This window comes from Corylus avellana, chromosome 10 (genome assembly GCF_965113065.1).
Source record: "Corylus avellana chromosome 10, dhCorAvel1.hap1.2, whole genome shotgun sequence".
NCBI lineage: Eukaryota > Viridiplantae > Streptophyta > Magnoliopsida > Fagales > Betulaceae > Corylus > Corylus avellana.
This window is the reverse complement of record NC_142499.1, coordinates 570,114-587,153: the sequence shown is the minus strand read 5'-3', so window position 1 is coordinate 587,153 and position 17,040 is coordinate 570,114. Positions and strand designations below refer to the sequence as shown.

The 17,040-nt window shown below is 36.2% G+C and overlaps 1 protein-coding gene and 1 pseudogene across 2 annotated transcripts; both read left to right on the top strand.

Annotated features, from left to right (window-relative positions):
- The first annotated feature begins 901 nt into the window (after window positions 1–901).
- LOC132191597 (disease resistance protein RGA2-like) lies at window positions 902–3,676 on the top strand (annotated as a pseudogene).
- A 1,513-nt stretch (window positions 3,677–5,189) lies between these two features.
- LOC132191310 (uncharacterized) lies at window positions 5,190–16,402 on the top strand. Of its 2 annotated transcripts, none has more exons than XM_059606260.2 (9): window positions 5,190–5,631; window positions 7,110–7,307; window positions 7,570–7,692; window positions 9,084–9,121; window positions 9,211–9,382; window positions 10,130–13,336; window positions 13,426–13,551; window positions 13,749–13,885; window positions 15,781–16,402. In XM_059606260.2, the coding sequence occupies exons 1-9, from the start codon at window positions 5,548–5,550 to the stop codon at window positions 16,016–16,018; spliced, it is 4,323 nt and encodes a 1,440-aa protein (XP_059462243.2). In that variant the 5' UTR covers window positions 5,190–5,547; the 3' UTR covers window positions 16,019–16,402. The 2 variants fall into 2 exon arrangements, with proteins under 2 accessions (XP_059462243.2, XP_059462242.2); XM_059606259.2 differs by having other exon boundaries at window positions 13,423–13,551.
- The last annotated feature ends 638 nt before the right edge of the window (window positions 16,403–17,040 follow it).

Here is a 17,040-nt window from a genome sequence, read left to right as displayed (position 1 = left end):
AGTTTAGTAGCTCTAGTGGCCTTTTTCAGAAACGAACTTCTCTATCTCTCCCTCTCTCTCTCTCTCTCTCTCTCTCGCATTGTTCTCTATGAAACGCCAAACCAAGGAAAATAAAATAACACCCTTCGCAACAATGACCAGCTAGCTAACTCTCTCTCTCTCTCTCTTTGGTTGGTAGTGAATGATGGTGGTGGTTGTGGTGGTGTTGAATTTTACATGTTTGAATCGGTAAGAGAGTGAGTGAATGAGAAGAAAATGTTCAGGCTACACCACAAGAACAGGCATGCCAAATCAGGGGACACAGTGGATTACAAGCTCTCCCGCTTTAAGGCCCTCCAGGTAAACTTCTATTCCGTTCCAAGATTCAATGGGTACAAACTTATTTTTTGTTTTTGCTTTCGAATGGATTGTACGTTGGTGCATTGTTCGAATCAGATTATGTTTGCTCAAAATGCAAATGATCTTTACAAATGAATGTTCTGGGCTTATGAAATAATAGAACAATGGCATATAATTTATACTATTTATTATAATTAGATAAATAATAAAAAATTCTTTAACTCTGGCGCAAAAGAATGAGTGAGACAAAAGGAGGATAAAGAATAAGAATATGATTATAAATAGAAAGGAAAAAAAAAAACATGTAGAAAAGAATGAGTGAGACAAAAGGAGAATAAAGAAGCACCCATTTACAACACTCCAAAGCTTTTGATTGCATTTTTATGAGTAGAAAAAGGAATATATACTTGAATTAACCAAGCTGCATACTTGGTGAAAACACATGGAATCAAGACTATCTATAAAACTAGTTCGATCGATCACCATCTTCACAACTCACAAGCCCCCAAACTCTCATTCCAATTCCAATAACTTCCTCTCCAATCTCCATCAACTCAACAACATGACTGAACTTGCCTCTGGCATTGCACAAAAGATCTTGGAGAAGCTAGGATCCCTTGTTAACGAAGAGCTCCGCTTGGTTTTGGACATCAAAAGCGAGCTGACAGAACTTGAGGCCACTGTGACAACCATTAAAGCCGTGCTCTTGGATGCTGAAGAGAAGCAAGCTAACAATCGGGCGCTGAGCATCTGGCTAAGACAGCTCAAAGATATATTTTATGATGCCGAGGATGTGTTGGATGAAGTTGAGTGCCAAGTTTTAAGGAAGCAAGTGGTCACAACATATGGGAGCACTAGTAGAAAGGTATGTGATTTCTTTTCATGTTTTCCTGCCCTTGCATTTCGTTCTCAACTGGGTCACAAAATCAAGAACATTAGGGAGAGGCTGGGTAAGATTACAGCTGAAAAGGATAAATTTAATCTCGTTGAACGAGTTGAAGATAGGTATGTCATGCACCGGAGGAGGGGCATGACACACTCATATGTTCCTCCTTCAAATGTCATTGGTAGGGAAAATGATCAAAAAAATATAACAGATCTTTTGATGAAACATGATGCTAATAGAAATAATGTCAATGTAATTTCTATAGTTGGATTAGGAGGGATAGGGAAGACCACACTTGCTAAGTTGGCGTACAATGATAAACGTGTAGCTGAGCATTTTGAATTGAGAATGTGGGTTTATGTGTCTGAGGATTTTGATGTTACTAAATTGATAAGAGAAATCATTGCAGAAGTAGGTGTTAGAACTGATGAAAAGTTGAGTACTCTAAATGAGTTGCAAACCAACTTGAGAGAAAAATTGAGGAATAAGAGATTTTTACTTGTCTTGGATGATGTTTGGAATGAAGATCGTAATAAATGGATGGAATTGAGAGATTTGTTACTTGGTTGTTCTGAAGGAAGTAAAATTTTGGTGACAACACGTAGTAATAAGGTTGCTTCCATTATGGGCACAGTTTCCACACACAATTTAAAAGGTTTATCCGAAAAGGATTCTTTGTCTTTGTTTAGAAAATATGCATTTAAGGAAGGGGAAGACAAAAAATATCCAAACCTCTTAGAAATTGGAAAAGAAATTGTGGAAAAATGCAAAGGAGTTCCATTGGCACTAAGGACTTTAGGCAGTCTACTTTTCTCAAAGCTTGGTGAACGAGAGTGGCAATTTGTGAGAGATAATGAGATATGGAAATTAGAACAACAGGAGGATGATATTTTACCTGCATTAAAACTAAGTTACGATCAAATGTCATCTCACTTGAAGCAATGCTTTGCTTTCTGTTCTCTTTTCCCAAAGGATCAAGAATTCGATAGTGGTGAGTTGATTTCATTTTGGATGGCACATGGACTCCTTAACAAAACACTTAATAGTCAAGAGTTGGAAGATGTTGGCGACGTGTATTTCAAGGAGTTGTGGTCGAGATCTTTCTTCGAAAATGTTGAGAATGAACTATGGTACTACAGGTATAGGTTTAAAATGCACGATCTTGTCCATGACCTTGCACTCAAGGTTGCTGAAGAAGAGTGTTCAATAGTCAACTTCTACGCCCAAAATATTCCTAGAACAGCTCGTCATTTGTCATTTTTACAAAATGGTCGACAAGTTCCAAGTTACTTTTACAAGTTAAGTAGTGGTGTGCGGACTGCTCTGTTCCCAATCGAGCAACAAGTGTCGACCTTAGTTGAAGAATGCATCTTGAAATTCAAGTGCTTGCGGGTGCTTGACTTAAGCTTATCATCCTTTGAGGTGTTGTCAAGCTCTATCGATACTTTGAAGCATTTGAGATATTTGAGCCTAGCTTGGAATGGCAGTATCAAGAAACTTCCTCATTCCATTTGCAATCTGTACAATTTGCAAACTTTGCTACTTCATGGGTGTGAGCGACTTGAGCGGTTGCCCAAAGATACAACAAAGATGATCCGTCTTAGGTATTTGACGGTAACAACAACTTACATACACTTGTTTGAGAATGATGTATGCTTCTTGAATTCTCTTCGGTTTTTGGCTATTTCGGGGTGTCCGAAACTAGAATCTTTGTTTCAAGGGATATCGATGGACGGGAGCCTTACTAGCCTTCGGACATTGGTTATTACAAATTGTGAAAAGTTGACATCTTTGACACATGATATCAAATACCTAACTGCCTTAGAGACCCTGGCAATTGAGGGTTGTAAAGAGCTTAGTTTGACGGGAGCACAAGACAATTGGAACGCCAAGTTGAGCCTTAAAAAATTGAAGATTTGTAATTTACCAAAGCTGGAGGTTTTGCCGCCATGGCTCCAAAGATATGCTAACACTTTACAGTGCCTGCATATTTCAACTTGTGAGAATCTTACAGCCTTGCCAGAGTGGCTACCAAGTCTAGAATCACTTCACACACTTGAGATTTTTGGTTGCTCCAACTTGTCATCTCTTCCGGAAAGGATGGGTCTTCTCACTGAGCTAAGAGAATTGAACATTGGAGATTGCCCTGAATTGATAAGAAAATGCAAAGAGGAAGATCGGTCCAGGATTGCTCATATACAGACTATTCAACTCCTAGAAAAATAGCCCAGAAATGAAGTAGCTGGTAAGATCGCATTCTTTAACATTCCAATATCAATCTATCGTTAATATTGTTTGTTTATTTTTCTATTGTAATCCAGTATTTTTCACTTGTTTTATTCTCATCTTAAGTTTACATGTCTATATATATTTGCAGCTTCCATGGCAGACTTGAGCAAGAGATGCAGCAACTATTAATTAAGCCTCAATGCAGCTCAGTTCAAAGACATTTGTTCCTTGATTATGTTGTTATGATTTCTATATATCATTATAATTTGTATTAAGAGATGTAAATAAATAAATTTCTGTAATTGTAGTTCTTGCTTATATGGCATGTAAATAAATAAAGATGGCATGGTGATGCATGCTTATACTCTCGTGACTGCATTCTTGTTTATAATGTACGTTTATTTGTACACGATTTGTTTATCAAGTTTAGGGATTAATTTTGTCCAAGTATTATTGAGATTTTAAATTAAGGTATACATGCATTGTGATTTGTATGGGATTAAAGTCTATAATGGGTAGTTGGAAAAAAAGAAGAAGTCTATAATGAGTGGGATGTCGGATAACCCAATAACGTCTTAGAGCACTATTTGCAGCCTTACCAAAACTAAAAAAGCCTTAAAACCTTCATTTTTAGCCTCACCAATTTGACCAACAAAAAAAAAATAAATTAGTGAGTGAGTCGCTCACCAAACGAATAAAAAAAAAAGGTTTCTCACACGCTCTCCTTTTTTCTTTTTCTTTTTTGGTTTCTCTCCCCTCCTTTAATAGTTAAAGAAATAATAAACAAATCTTTGAAAAAGAATATTTAAATATAATAGTGAAAGAAAATTGTTAAAATAGTAAGGCTGTTGGGGATGCTCTAAAAAAATGAATAGTTAAAATAGAGAAAAATATACTTTTAGTTATTTTAGTGAGTAAAATTTGGTAAGACTGCTAATAATGCTTAATTAGCGTGAGTAAAATTTGAAAGTGGTTAGAACTTAGAAGGATTTCTTTTTTACCAACCCCTTTTTATTTTTATTTTATTTGTTTTAAAATATATGTTGAAATCGTAAAAATATATAGGTGACAATTTTTGTAGAGGTAGCAACATGTCCGATAAAATATAATTAGGATGCTATGACATTAAAAATTAGTCTGGATATATAAGAACTTTGTAAAAGAAAAAAAAAAAAAAAAAAAAAACTCAATTTCTGATTTTTATTGTCACATCATGTAGTTATATGACATTCGTGTATATCAGTTTAATAAATAACATTTTTCAATTCAAAATATATTTTGATAAACACATTAGACTTGAGTAATGTTACTTTTCACAATTATTTATCACACTTATTTCACTTTGAATGACATGTCATTTGATCACATTCACTTTTCACCGACTATCATGACGAGTCGAATAATTACTTAAAGAAAAATATAACATTTTACTTCCATTGGGTCCATGTCATGGTATCGAAGTGAAGTTGGTATAATAAAATAAGTGTAAAGCGTAACATTTCTCTTAGATTTATTCCTAAAATTAAAGTAATATATTTTTTTTAAAAAAAAAAAAAATTAAAGTAATATAAGTTGACAGATGAAGAGAAGAAGAACAGGAAAAAGATGGTGGAATATATCGAAACGTCGATGGCGTCGAGGAAGTGCATATATATATATATATATATATATATATATATATATAAGAAAGATCTAGTTTGCCTCGTAATCTTCAGTGGAAAGGTGTATTGCTTTGTTATTATCAAAGAAGTGTAAAAGGAATTATACCACTCAATCCATTGAGTCATGACATGTCGTGGTCTTATGTGCCGTAGGCGGGCCTCTCTGCGCTCAGTTTAACAGCTCTAGTGGCCGTTTTCAGATACGAACTTCGTTCTCTCTCTCTCTCTCTCTCTCGCACTGTTCTCTATGAAACGCCAAACCAAGGAAAATAAAATAACACCCTTCGCAACAATGACCAGCTAGCTAACGCTCTCTCTCTTTCTCTCTCTCTCTCTCTCTCTCTTTGGTTGGTAGTGAATGATAATGGTGGTTGTGGTGGTGTTGAATTTTACATGTTTGAATCGGTGAGAGAGTGAGTGAATGAGAAGAAAATGTTCAGGCTACACCACAAGAACAGGCATGCCAAATCAGGGGACAGAGTGGATTTCAAGCTCTCCCGCTTTAAGGCCCTCCAGGTAAACTTCTATTCCGTTCCATGATTCATTGGGTACAAACTTATTTTTTGTTTTTGCTTTCGAATGGATTGTACGTTGGTGCATTGTTCGAATCAGATATGTAGTATGTATGTTTGCTCAAAATGCAAATGATCTTTACAAATGTATGTTCTGGGCTTATGAAATAATAGAACAATGGCGTATAATTGATACCATTTATTATAATTAGATAAAGAATAAGAAATTCTTTGATGGTAACAGTTGTTACGGTTGGTAACAGTTATTATGGGAGATTTGAATTAAAGGGTATTTGTCAGTTCTTGAGATGAACAGTGAGATGCTTAGGGATGCAAGGAAACTTTTATGAAGGTTGGGTGTAGGCTCTAGCAAATTGCGGATGCAATTATCAGTCTTTAACTTTTGTCGTTGATTATTGTATTCAAACTCTGAAAAAGGATCTAGGAAGTGGGTTTTTATTGCCATTGTGTAGATTTAGGTCCAAGTCATAAATAGTGATTGCTACCCACATGTTGTGCTTGTTCTTTGTTCTGATTGGAAGCTTCAGTGTGAGTCTTCATTCCCTCACCTACTAGGGGCTGAAATTGTCATTCAATATTTATTCATATATTCAATTTTTGTAATCGAGTCTTGAGTATAGAATTGTTAGGCGATTATGAATATTTAGGTTTATTTTCTTTGAGTCTAAGTTAGTTTTTATATGGGTTTATTAGGTTTTGTGGATAAAACTTGGCTTGGAGCTTTCTTAGGAAAGACATGATGTTGCGTGACTTTTGAAATTGGGGGACTTTGATTTCAGCGTAGCGATAGCAATACATCTTCTTTCTTCAAAAGATAAAAATGCTAACTGACCACATTTCTTTCTATATTTTTAAATATATATATATTTTTTGGTGGTAGATAAACAAAGTCTTTTTCAAGGGTCATGATTTAAATAACCTTTGAATTTACACAGGGTTATAATTCCAATGTTCTTTGCAGTTTGAAACATCAATCACGTAACTGAAAGATCATTACTATTGAAAAGATCATGCAACTAGTACGAGTTAATTTTGGAGAAACTGAGCACCATCAAGGATAAAATTGCCATTCATTTGTCAGACAGGAGGAAATTATTTTTACTATGAATGAGTATCATGGATCACATACTTTTTTATTTATTTTTATTATTAAAAGGGTAAGGGAGATCAATGAGAGGCTGAAACTCTCTGGATGGCTTTTACCATAATAGCATCTTCTCTAAGAGGGGTCTTACCGCAATACATGCATCACATCAGATTTGATATGCACTCCAAACGTTTTGAATATTGCAGTTGTGGTTGTTGTTTTCCTTTTTTTATTTTTTCCATTCAATTTATCTTAACTACTGCCTTTTCAAATTAGTCTGGTAAATGTTTCGTTCAGTTGAGCCATAAACAAGCTTTTGAAGGGTCTTTAGTCAATAGTCCCATATTTGCTTACTACTAATTTTGTGGTAAAAGGTACCGAAAGGCTGGGACAAGCTGCTTGTATCTATTGTCTCTGTGGAAACTGGGAAAACAATTGCAAAGTCAGGCAAAGCACTGGTGCAAAATGGAAGTTGTCAATGGACAGATACTCTGTCAGAATCTATATGGGTTTCACAGGATGACTCTTCAAAGGAGCTACAAGATAGTTTCTTCAAGCTTGTGGTCTCCGGGGTATTGTTGTTGCCACCTCACACTGTTTCTGTGTCTGTTAACCGTTTTCTTCTTTCCTTTTTTTTTTCCCTGAATGAGGATGTAATATACATGACATCTTCTCTTTGCTGATTTTCTAGTCTCTGAATAAAATTTGAATATGCTTCTTATATTTCTTTTTTTTAATCGTTTTTTATATATTTTTTCTGCTAAGAATGTGCTTCTTGCATGCCTGAACTCCATTGGCTTATACATTCTACTAGTAATGACTTTCTTACTGTAGGGTTCAGCTAGATCTGGCATCCTTGGAGAGGCCACAGTCAATATGACAGGCTATATGAGTTCAAATGCTCCTGTTCCAGTTTCGCTGCTATTGAAAAAGTGCAATTATGGGACAATTTTTCAAGTGAGTTTTATAATTTTATGCTATTTATTTCTTGGTGTTTGTTTTGACTTTGCCACACTCATTGAAATTATTAGGGCCTTTTTATTATCCTATGTGATCTTTTGCCCACTTTGGGGAGAGATATTTTATGTCTTTATAATGATAGCATCATCTTGTTTTAATGCAATTGACATAAAGCTTCTTCAAAATTTCAGATTTAGTCAACTTTGTCATACCTCTATATGAAGCTATATGAAGGTCGTAACTCTTCACCTATATCCCTTTGAAATATGGTTTTCCATCATTCGTGTAGTGGGATGGCCAAGGATGCTTCATGATACTGTATTTCTGTTTATTTTGTAAGAGAAATATATGTGCAGCTATCTGTTTGACATGTTTAGCGATCTTTATGGGATGGTATGGATAATACTTTGTTCATTTAAGATCTGCCTCTCCCTCAAACCAAAGATTTTTGCTTCCTCGGTCATTTTTGCTATGTTTATATGTTATGAATCAATCACCTCATACTTTCTGATCAATCACCAAATAGAAAGCTTTATTATGTTTTTATTGATGGTTGACAGCCAGAAGAGAAGATTGAAATAAGTTTTTGAGTTTATGGCTGGCTAAACTAATGAGAAAACAAAGAATGCTATTTCCTAGGATTGCTTGGGTTTGTCAATGGTATGACACCACTGCATTGGTGTGTGATAGATGAGTAATATCTAATAAATGTAAAACTTCTGCAAGTTGGATGACCTGCTATGCTTTCTGAGAGGATCAGCCCTGTTTCTTCTAGATTTGTTTGGGCTTATTCGTCAGTATGATACATTTCTGGCTTGCTGTGTGCAAGAGGGGTACTATCAAAGGGAAAACTCTGTTAAGATGGCTACAGGCCTGATATGCTTTATGGTGTGGAATGCAAGGTAGTCGAGAAACAGCATCTCCCATAATATGATCATTGTTAAAATGAAGATGTTTTAATAGTTGAGAGGTCTAACTTGAAAAATATATAGAGATAGCTTCAATCAAGTGAAAAAATGGGAATGCACTAAGATGATTTATTATTTCTAGTGAGGACCAGATGATTGGCTGGTTGAAGGAACATCAGTTTTACATTTATGTTAAGTCAGTTTAAAATTTAAAAGGGTACAAATTAATTATTACATATGCACGCACAGCAGGGGGGGCAGAGGGGGGGGGGAGGGGGGGGGGAGGGGGTGTGGGGTGACGTAAAGTTCTTGTACTTGGTTGAGAGCTCATGTTTCCTTCCCTCATATCTCTTCCCTTCCATTCAGAATTTGCAGTGGCTTTCCTTCCATTTTAGTAGAAAAGCTTGGGCTTATCTAGTTTGCTATTGCACTATAAAAAATGTGGCTTCAAACAGTTTTCTTTACATATCTGTTTTGCAGGTAAAAATTCACTGCCTCACACCAAGAACAAATCTCAGGTTTGAATTCTATGGTGGATGTTCTTCAACATTGCATTAAACCTTTAACCTTCTGTTCGGTTATGGAGATTTACTACTCATTTTTTCAGGGGTGAAGGATCAAAAGAGAGTAATTTCCATATGGAAGAAGACCAGGAAGCAAACTATCATGATCTGGACTCTAAGTCAGATGGGTCTGGAAGTACATTTGCAAGGAGTGCTGGATCTTCCTCTAGCAAAGATTTGGGCTCTACCTCACACCCAGGAGAACCTGGGAGCAGGGTATGATTACATTTCCACTCAAAAGTGGCTATATTTCTATGTTGTTAAACATTAAACATATCAGCATTTCAACCTTTGCTCATCAATAAATTATAGTTCTTATACTAACTTGTTTCCTCTGATGTTTGCTTTTAACACAAATTATGATGAAGCATGCATTGCATGCAGTGTGGGTTTTTTTTTTTTTTTTTTTTTTTTTTTTTTCTAAATTGATTAAAGCACTTTTTTGGTTATGATATATTTAATCATGTCACCATGACATCTTCAGTTATTGTGCATTATTAGACATGAGAGAGATAATCTGAGACTGCGGTGATTTTCCTGAATTCCTGTAACTCTAGCGCAATTTGGGCCTAAAAGATAACCCAAAAGCCTTTCCTTTCACTAGTTAAGTTGGATCCAAATCCATTCTCTCTTAGGCTTAAAACACTAGTCTCTAGCCTTCAACACCTTACCTTCCATTAAGTCCCTCCTTTATACCTTCTGTGTCTTAAAAATATCTATGCAGATTGTTATTTTGAAAACTAACTTGGAAGTCAGCTTAAAATTCTGCTCTGTTTGATTAAATTCAGTTTTGCATAAAGTTGCATTTTATTTGACCACTAGCAATCAAGAGTTTCTTGTACATTAGAAGAGTATTTTATTTGATTTGTATACTACACATCCTGTGGATATTTATGTGCATTTACTACTCTTAACCAGCCCTTGTTACCGTAAAACTAACATTATCTCCTCGCTTCACTGTAGGAAACAAGTTTCTCTGCATCAGGTTCATATCACAGCAATGACTCAAGGGAGGGTTCCATAACGAGGGAAATGTGCTCCCCATTAATTAGTGATGGGCATGGTCTGATTGGAAGACAAGAATCGGTCAGCTCCCAAAATAGTGTACATACTGGCTCTAATCCTGTTGGTGATCCTTTTAAATCAAGTCATTCATCATTTACTTCACAGCTAATGGGTTCACAAAATCATTCCCAGGATAGTTTGAAAGAATTTGTAACATCATCTTTGAAACCAGCTGGCTCTCCTAAAAACCTTAAGGACGCTGCACAAGAAACAATTGATGAGCTTCGTGCAGAAGCTAAGATGTGGGAGAGGAATGCCCGCAAGCTCATGCTTGATTTGGATATTCTGAGGAAGGAATTCTCCAATCAGTCCAAAAACCAAGAAAATCTAAACATTGAGCTTTCAGCAGCATATGCAGAACTTGATGGTTTGAAGAATGAAGTAGAACAATTGAAATTTTCACCAGAGAAGCCAATGGTGCAACAAATAGCAACCAAGGATTCATCCTTTCAAGATGAAGGTGTATCCTATATTCAAAAGGAACTACAAGATGAACTGAAGTTTCAGAAAGAGTCCAATGCCGATTTGGCTCTGCAGTTGCAGAGGAGTCAAGCATCAAACCTTGAGCTTGTTTCTATTCTTCAGGAGCTGGAAGAGACCATAGAAAAGCTGAAGATTGAGATAGAGAATCTTTCAGCACCGCACTCACAATTCGGTGATATTGAAAACTTTATCCAAGTAAATAAAGAGGAAAACAGAAATTTATTGCTCCAGCTACAGCAATTGCAGGAATCAGAAAGGAATTTGCAAGATAAGGTGCAACTGCTGGAACAAGCATTGGAGAATAAAAATCATCAAATAGGGAATGAAGGGAGTCTGAGCAACCAAACCCTATTTGAAATTGAGGCAGAATACAAACGTAAGTTGTATGCCAAAGAAGAAGAAATCATCAGTTCAAAAGCAAAGTTATCTGAGTCTCTCAAAGGAAGACATTTTCCAGAAATTGGGTCCATAAATGAAGGTGATTCGAATATGATAAGGGAAATCGAGGTATTGAAAGAAAAAGTGCAGGAGCTAGAAAGGGATTGCAATGAGCTGACAGATGAAAACCTAGAGCTTTTATTCAAGCTTAAGGAAGCAACAAAGAATTCCATGGTGGGAGGCACTCCTTTTGATCTTATACCCCATGAGCTTTTAGATAAATCTTTTACCAGCTTTGAGTCTGAAGTCAGCGAACATAAATCCCAAATACACCTTCTGGAAGACAAGTTAATGAGGAGAAATTTCAGGGAGACTGAAGATAATGACGATATTTCAATTCAAGAACTTGAGCGTCTGAACATGGAAATGGAAGTTAAAGTCACAGAACTGGGTAAGGAATTGAGTCAAAAAAATTCTGAGACTGCAAAACTGGAATCTATTTTGCAGTCTAAAGAAGAGGAGATTGGAGTGCTTAGACAGTGCCGGAGCGAATTAGAGGCTAAGGTCTCTAATCTTCAAAAGGAAAAAATTCAGCTAGAGGAACAAATGGGAGTCATGCAGAGAGAAAGTGATATCACGTCTAAATGCTTAGATGATTTGCGAAATGATTTAATGGCACTCAGCGGCAGCTTGGATTCCCATGTTTCTGCCAATAAGATTCTTGAAAGAAAATCTTCAGAGCTAGAACATGGAAAATATGAACTGGAGCTCCGCGTATCAGATCTTAAACAAGAAAATGTACAGTTGTCAGCGCACATATCTGGTTTGGAAGATCAACTAGAATATTTGACAGATGAGAGGGAGACCTATCAATTGGAACTAGAGAATTCCAAATCTCATGTTCAAAGCCTCCACGATGAGATCACTAGACTAAGAATTGAGATAGATTCTGAAAAGGTGTGTATGAAAGAAAAGTTACAGGACATGCAACACTGGTGGTCAGAAGCTCAAGAAGAATGTGAAGATCTTAGAAGAGCCAATCCAAAGTTAAAAGCTACAGCTGAGAGTCTCATCGAAGAATGCAGTAATCTTCAGAAATCAAATGGAGAGTTGAGGAAGCAAAAATTGGAGTGGAACGTGCATTGTTCCCTCTTGGAGGAAAAGTTGAGAAAATCAGAGAGAAATTTTGCTGACAGCTCCAAAAGAGTTGAAATCTTAGAAGAAAGTCTTTCTTCAATGCTGGAAGAAATTTCCTCAAAAGAGAAAAGCCTTACTTCAGAATTAGAAGCACTTCTTGATGAAAACAAAAGACACAAAGAAAAACTTATTGTGGAAGGAGGCTTATTAAATAGGATGTATTTGGAGAAAAAAATTGAAGTTGAGAACCTTCAACAAGAGGTAAACCACCTAACAAAGCAACTTTCTGCAAATCATGAAGAAAAAGAAAGAATAGCTTCTGATGCTGTGCTTGAAATATCTGGTTTACGGGCAGATAAGGCTAATCTGGAATCTGCTCTTCACGAATCTCAATTGGAGCTGAAATGGATTGAGAATGAACTCAATATCAGGCGAATAGAATCTGACTCAAAGCTGCAAAGCCTGATGGATGAGCTTGATGCTTCTAAACAAAACCAGGAAATGCTGATGGCGGAGAATGAGGAAGTGTTAAAGCTGTTGGAGAACTACAAATCAGATGAAGCAAAATTTAAAACCACTGTGAATGGTCTTGAACTAAAGCTTAAAGTTTCTGAATATGAAAGGCAACAACTTGCAGAAAAATCTGATAATTTGAAGGTTCAGTTGCAGAATATGACACATCTTTGTGATGAAGTTTTGGCTCTTAAGAATGAGCTTAATGGAACCATGTATGAAAAAGAGAAACTGGAAGCTTCACTGCATTTAATATCTGGGGAATGTGAAGATCTGAAGGCAGGGAAGAATTTACTCGTTGAGAAGATCTCTGCATTGCAGAAAGCCATGTCTGAATTAGAGGACTGCAAAGTCACGTTAGAAAATGAGCTCAGCCAGATCAGGAAACTAAACAGCCAATATCAACGGAAGATACAACTGCTTGAGGAGGAGAGAGATCAGTGCATAACAAGAGCTCAAGCCCTTGAAGAAGAATTAAAGCTGATGAAGGAAGGAAAGCAGAATCAAAGGGAGTCCAGCACTATGAAGATTTCTAGTTTTTCTAAAACCAATACCAAAGTTACTCCTGTCCATGAAGATATGAAGCTCTCAAAGGTTAGTGTCAGTTACTTCTCTAATTGCACAGTAATATTCAATATCTAAACTTACTAGTTAACTCTTTCCCTTGTGTACTGATTTAGAAGAATGACATGGCGAAGAACTCTAGTCAGCATCGTGATGTTAAAAGGAGACAAGCCTCGAAGAATGGTAAAGTACAAGAACTTTTAAAAGAGCAACATAGGATTCATAACAACCAACATCAAAGAGAGGTAAGACATCTGATGTTCGTTTTATTCAATTCTGTTTCTATAGCTACTGTTTCCAAAAGATATTTCTTATCTCTTTGGTCATGCATATTGTCAATATCTGCATTATAATATCTAAGTGCATAAGAATCCTTTTAGCATGAACTATTTCAGCCAACTCTTTCAAGCTTTCATTTGTCTTTTTCTTAATTCTTGAAAAGGATGATAGTGGCCATGAGATTCTTGAGGGAAGTCCTCATGCTGTTGGAGATGATCCTGCTTCAAAGGTTCAGTTGCTTGAGAATGAACTGGCTAAGGCTATGGAAGCAAATAACATGTATAAAGCTCAGGTTGACAGGTAAGTGGAGCACATTACGCATTCAAAACACTTATGTGCAATTTTTTATGCTTGGTATCCTCCGTATATGCTTGTACTGGTTTATAATGCAAAACCTTCATTTAAAAGTGGCCAACAAGATAAATAAATTTCTTCCATTTTAAGTCCCTTGTATGCCATTAGGTTCTTATTGTTAATTATAACCAATTTAGCAGCATGAAAATATGGTTTTCAGAAGAGGAGAGGCCTAAATTTGATTGTATCTTTTTGTTCTATAAAGCAATGACAAAACTAGGAAAGTTCATTGTTATCAACTTCAGCCTTTCACATTTTCAAGCTTCAAGTTGATCACAGCTCTTAAGATCGACTCTCTTGAAGGGTTTCTAGATTTCATGGAAGGGAATAAGGCAGAATTTAGAACACTTTCACTCACTTGCTTTCATAGAAAAAAAAAAGGGTTAAGTCCCTCAACGAGCGCAACCGAGGGGGCTTGACTTGTGTTACCGACGAACGCTTCAAAAAGCGATCTTTTCAAGTTTGCTGCTGTTTCCTAGATTGAAATAGCCTTTTGTTGGCCTACTAAACGAAATGCCATATGAGGGTTCTTGTTTTGGTGTGTTTTTCTCTGTTTTAACTATGTGCTGCTGGTCTGTTCTTTGTATTGGGTTGTGTCTAGCTAACGCTTGTTGGATATTTTGGTTTGACACTGCTTCACACCCAAAAAGAAGCAAGCTACATCTTGATTGAACTTGGAGATGGAAGTCTTCTTTCTTTTCTTGGCAGTGAAATAAGACTAAGCTCATGAGCTTATTTTTTTAGTGCAATCTAATTCAAAAATTTTCTCCCAATTGAGCACGTAAAGTACATTTATTCCTGCTGAGCTGGAAAAAGCCTTTGCACACTGTTTTGGTCTTGCAGCTATTACTATTAATAATATTTAATAATAAATATTATTTTTAGCTATTAGCTTGACCTTTCCTCCTATCTCCCAACAAGCAATGGCTTTCGCGCCTTGGCAGCTCAATTCCTTGCTTGTACTTTTTTCTTGACCAAGGGTTTCATTGTTGCGAGGAGGGTTGAATTTGTGGAGTGCCTATTTATGTTAAGGGGGTCTCCAATTTGTTACTATTCAAGACATCATCTTACCACCTTCTGTGGAAATACTCGCATTAGATGTAAGATAAGGAAAATTCTCACAATAGCAAGCTGTCTTTACATTGCGCCACAAGCCAATTAATCACATAAATAAGCTCAAAACTTTTATTTTTCAAGTTTTCCTTCACAGTGAATTAATATTTCTTTAGTTGTAGTTTGCAATCAAAGCCACCAAAGTCAATCAATCACACACACACACACATGTATACATATACACACGCATACATATGTGTGTGCATCTATACATAAAAACATGCATACATATATATAAAGGTTTAAAATTAAACCAACGATTTCCCTTCAAAAAGAAAGTCAGACAATACAATGTTGATTTTCTAAATGTGACTATTATCTTAGTTGAGCGATTGAGTGAACAAGGTATGATAGAACCATCAATATGCTGGAGCTAATTCGGTTATATTGGACGATTGGTAATTATTTTTGAAATCATTAAACCATAACCATAGTACATCTCATTTCTTTTCTGGGGAGGGGAGGGGAGGGGAGGGGAGGCAGATGTCTACATTTACATACTTCACACAACTAAGTATTGCATAGTAAAAAAATGAAACAAACTTTAACTGGAAGCATCATAGTCTAGGAGTCTGAGGTTGAAATCTGACTGTTCAGCAAGAAATAAAAATAGAAGAACTGTAAGTTTTTCAATTTCGATAAAATAGCATATGCCTTGTAGCATTAGCATGCAAATTTTTCACTTTATTTTAGTACTTGTGTTCTTCAGTCTAACCGGACTCCTGCAGGTTGTTGTCTGAGGGCCAAAACGGCCATGCACATGCTGCTAGAAAATCAACAGCTGAAGATGAAATAGGGGCAAAAGAAAGTAGTGGACGCACAAATTCATCACTAGAGGCAGAGTTAATAGACATCCGCGAGCGCTATCTGCACATGAGCCTCCAATACGCCGAGGTAGAAGCTCGGCGTGAGGAACTTGTGATGAAGCTCAAGGCAGCCAAGGGTATGAAAAGGTGGTTCTCATGAATTCGTGACTTTAAATTGCAACTTTTTTTTTTTTTAATCTCTTTTAACATACCAATTTTAGGCTGCTTTTTCCACGAATCTTTTGAGTATACCACAATTCTCAATCTTTAGCAATATTCCAGAGTGTGAATTATTGTATAGGAGGATAATACACCCTTAGTCAAGGCTTGTAAATGATGAACAATTGCGGGGTGACTTACATGATGTTATGGTCTGCTGGAGGCCAGAGTCAAATATGGAATTGAGGCAACACAAGAAACACTTTTTCTTTCCTTCTCTAGTGGCACAGTGGTAATGTTTGTAAATGTGTTTTGATGGGTGTTTCTTGTTTTTGGTTTCAAAAAATGTTCGGATGTGATATAAAGGCGAACTCAGTTTTGAGCATTTTGTGTTTTAGATTATTTATTAATGTTTTTGTTTTGAGAACATAAAACAAAAGACGAAAGAAGAAAATTCTAACAAACGAAGCTAGAGAATCCTAGAGTTAAGTGAACATAAAGGTCTACCTTCTTGGCCTACTCTTAAACAAAGGTTTTGTAAAGTAATGCGACAAAACCCAATATCAATTGAATACTCGTATTAAAGTATCCTGTAATTATTTCTGCCCCATTCTTTAGTTGAGATGCAAAGACTACAGAGGTATGAAAACTCTATCCATGATTCTTTTAATGCATAGTGCAATTGATCTCTCTAGTGGTCACAGTGTACTTGATGTTGGAAACGTACGTGGAATTAGCATATATTGTTAGTTTCGGTATCAAATAATATTCCTCCAAAGCTTCCTGGGCACCCATATACCACCAACTTCAGCATCTCCTTCTTTTAGATTCTCTTTTTGTTTTACTTCCCAATTTTCTCATCATATTTGCACTCAACAGAGCTTTAATCCCAGTTCAATTTGAGGCCTGCCACAAGAATTTTACGTCATTTTATACCTTAATTTATAATCCCAAAAAATAACAAATGAAAGAAAAAGTTCAACTGCATAAATATAGAAGAAGGGGCAAGTGATAAAAAGAAGA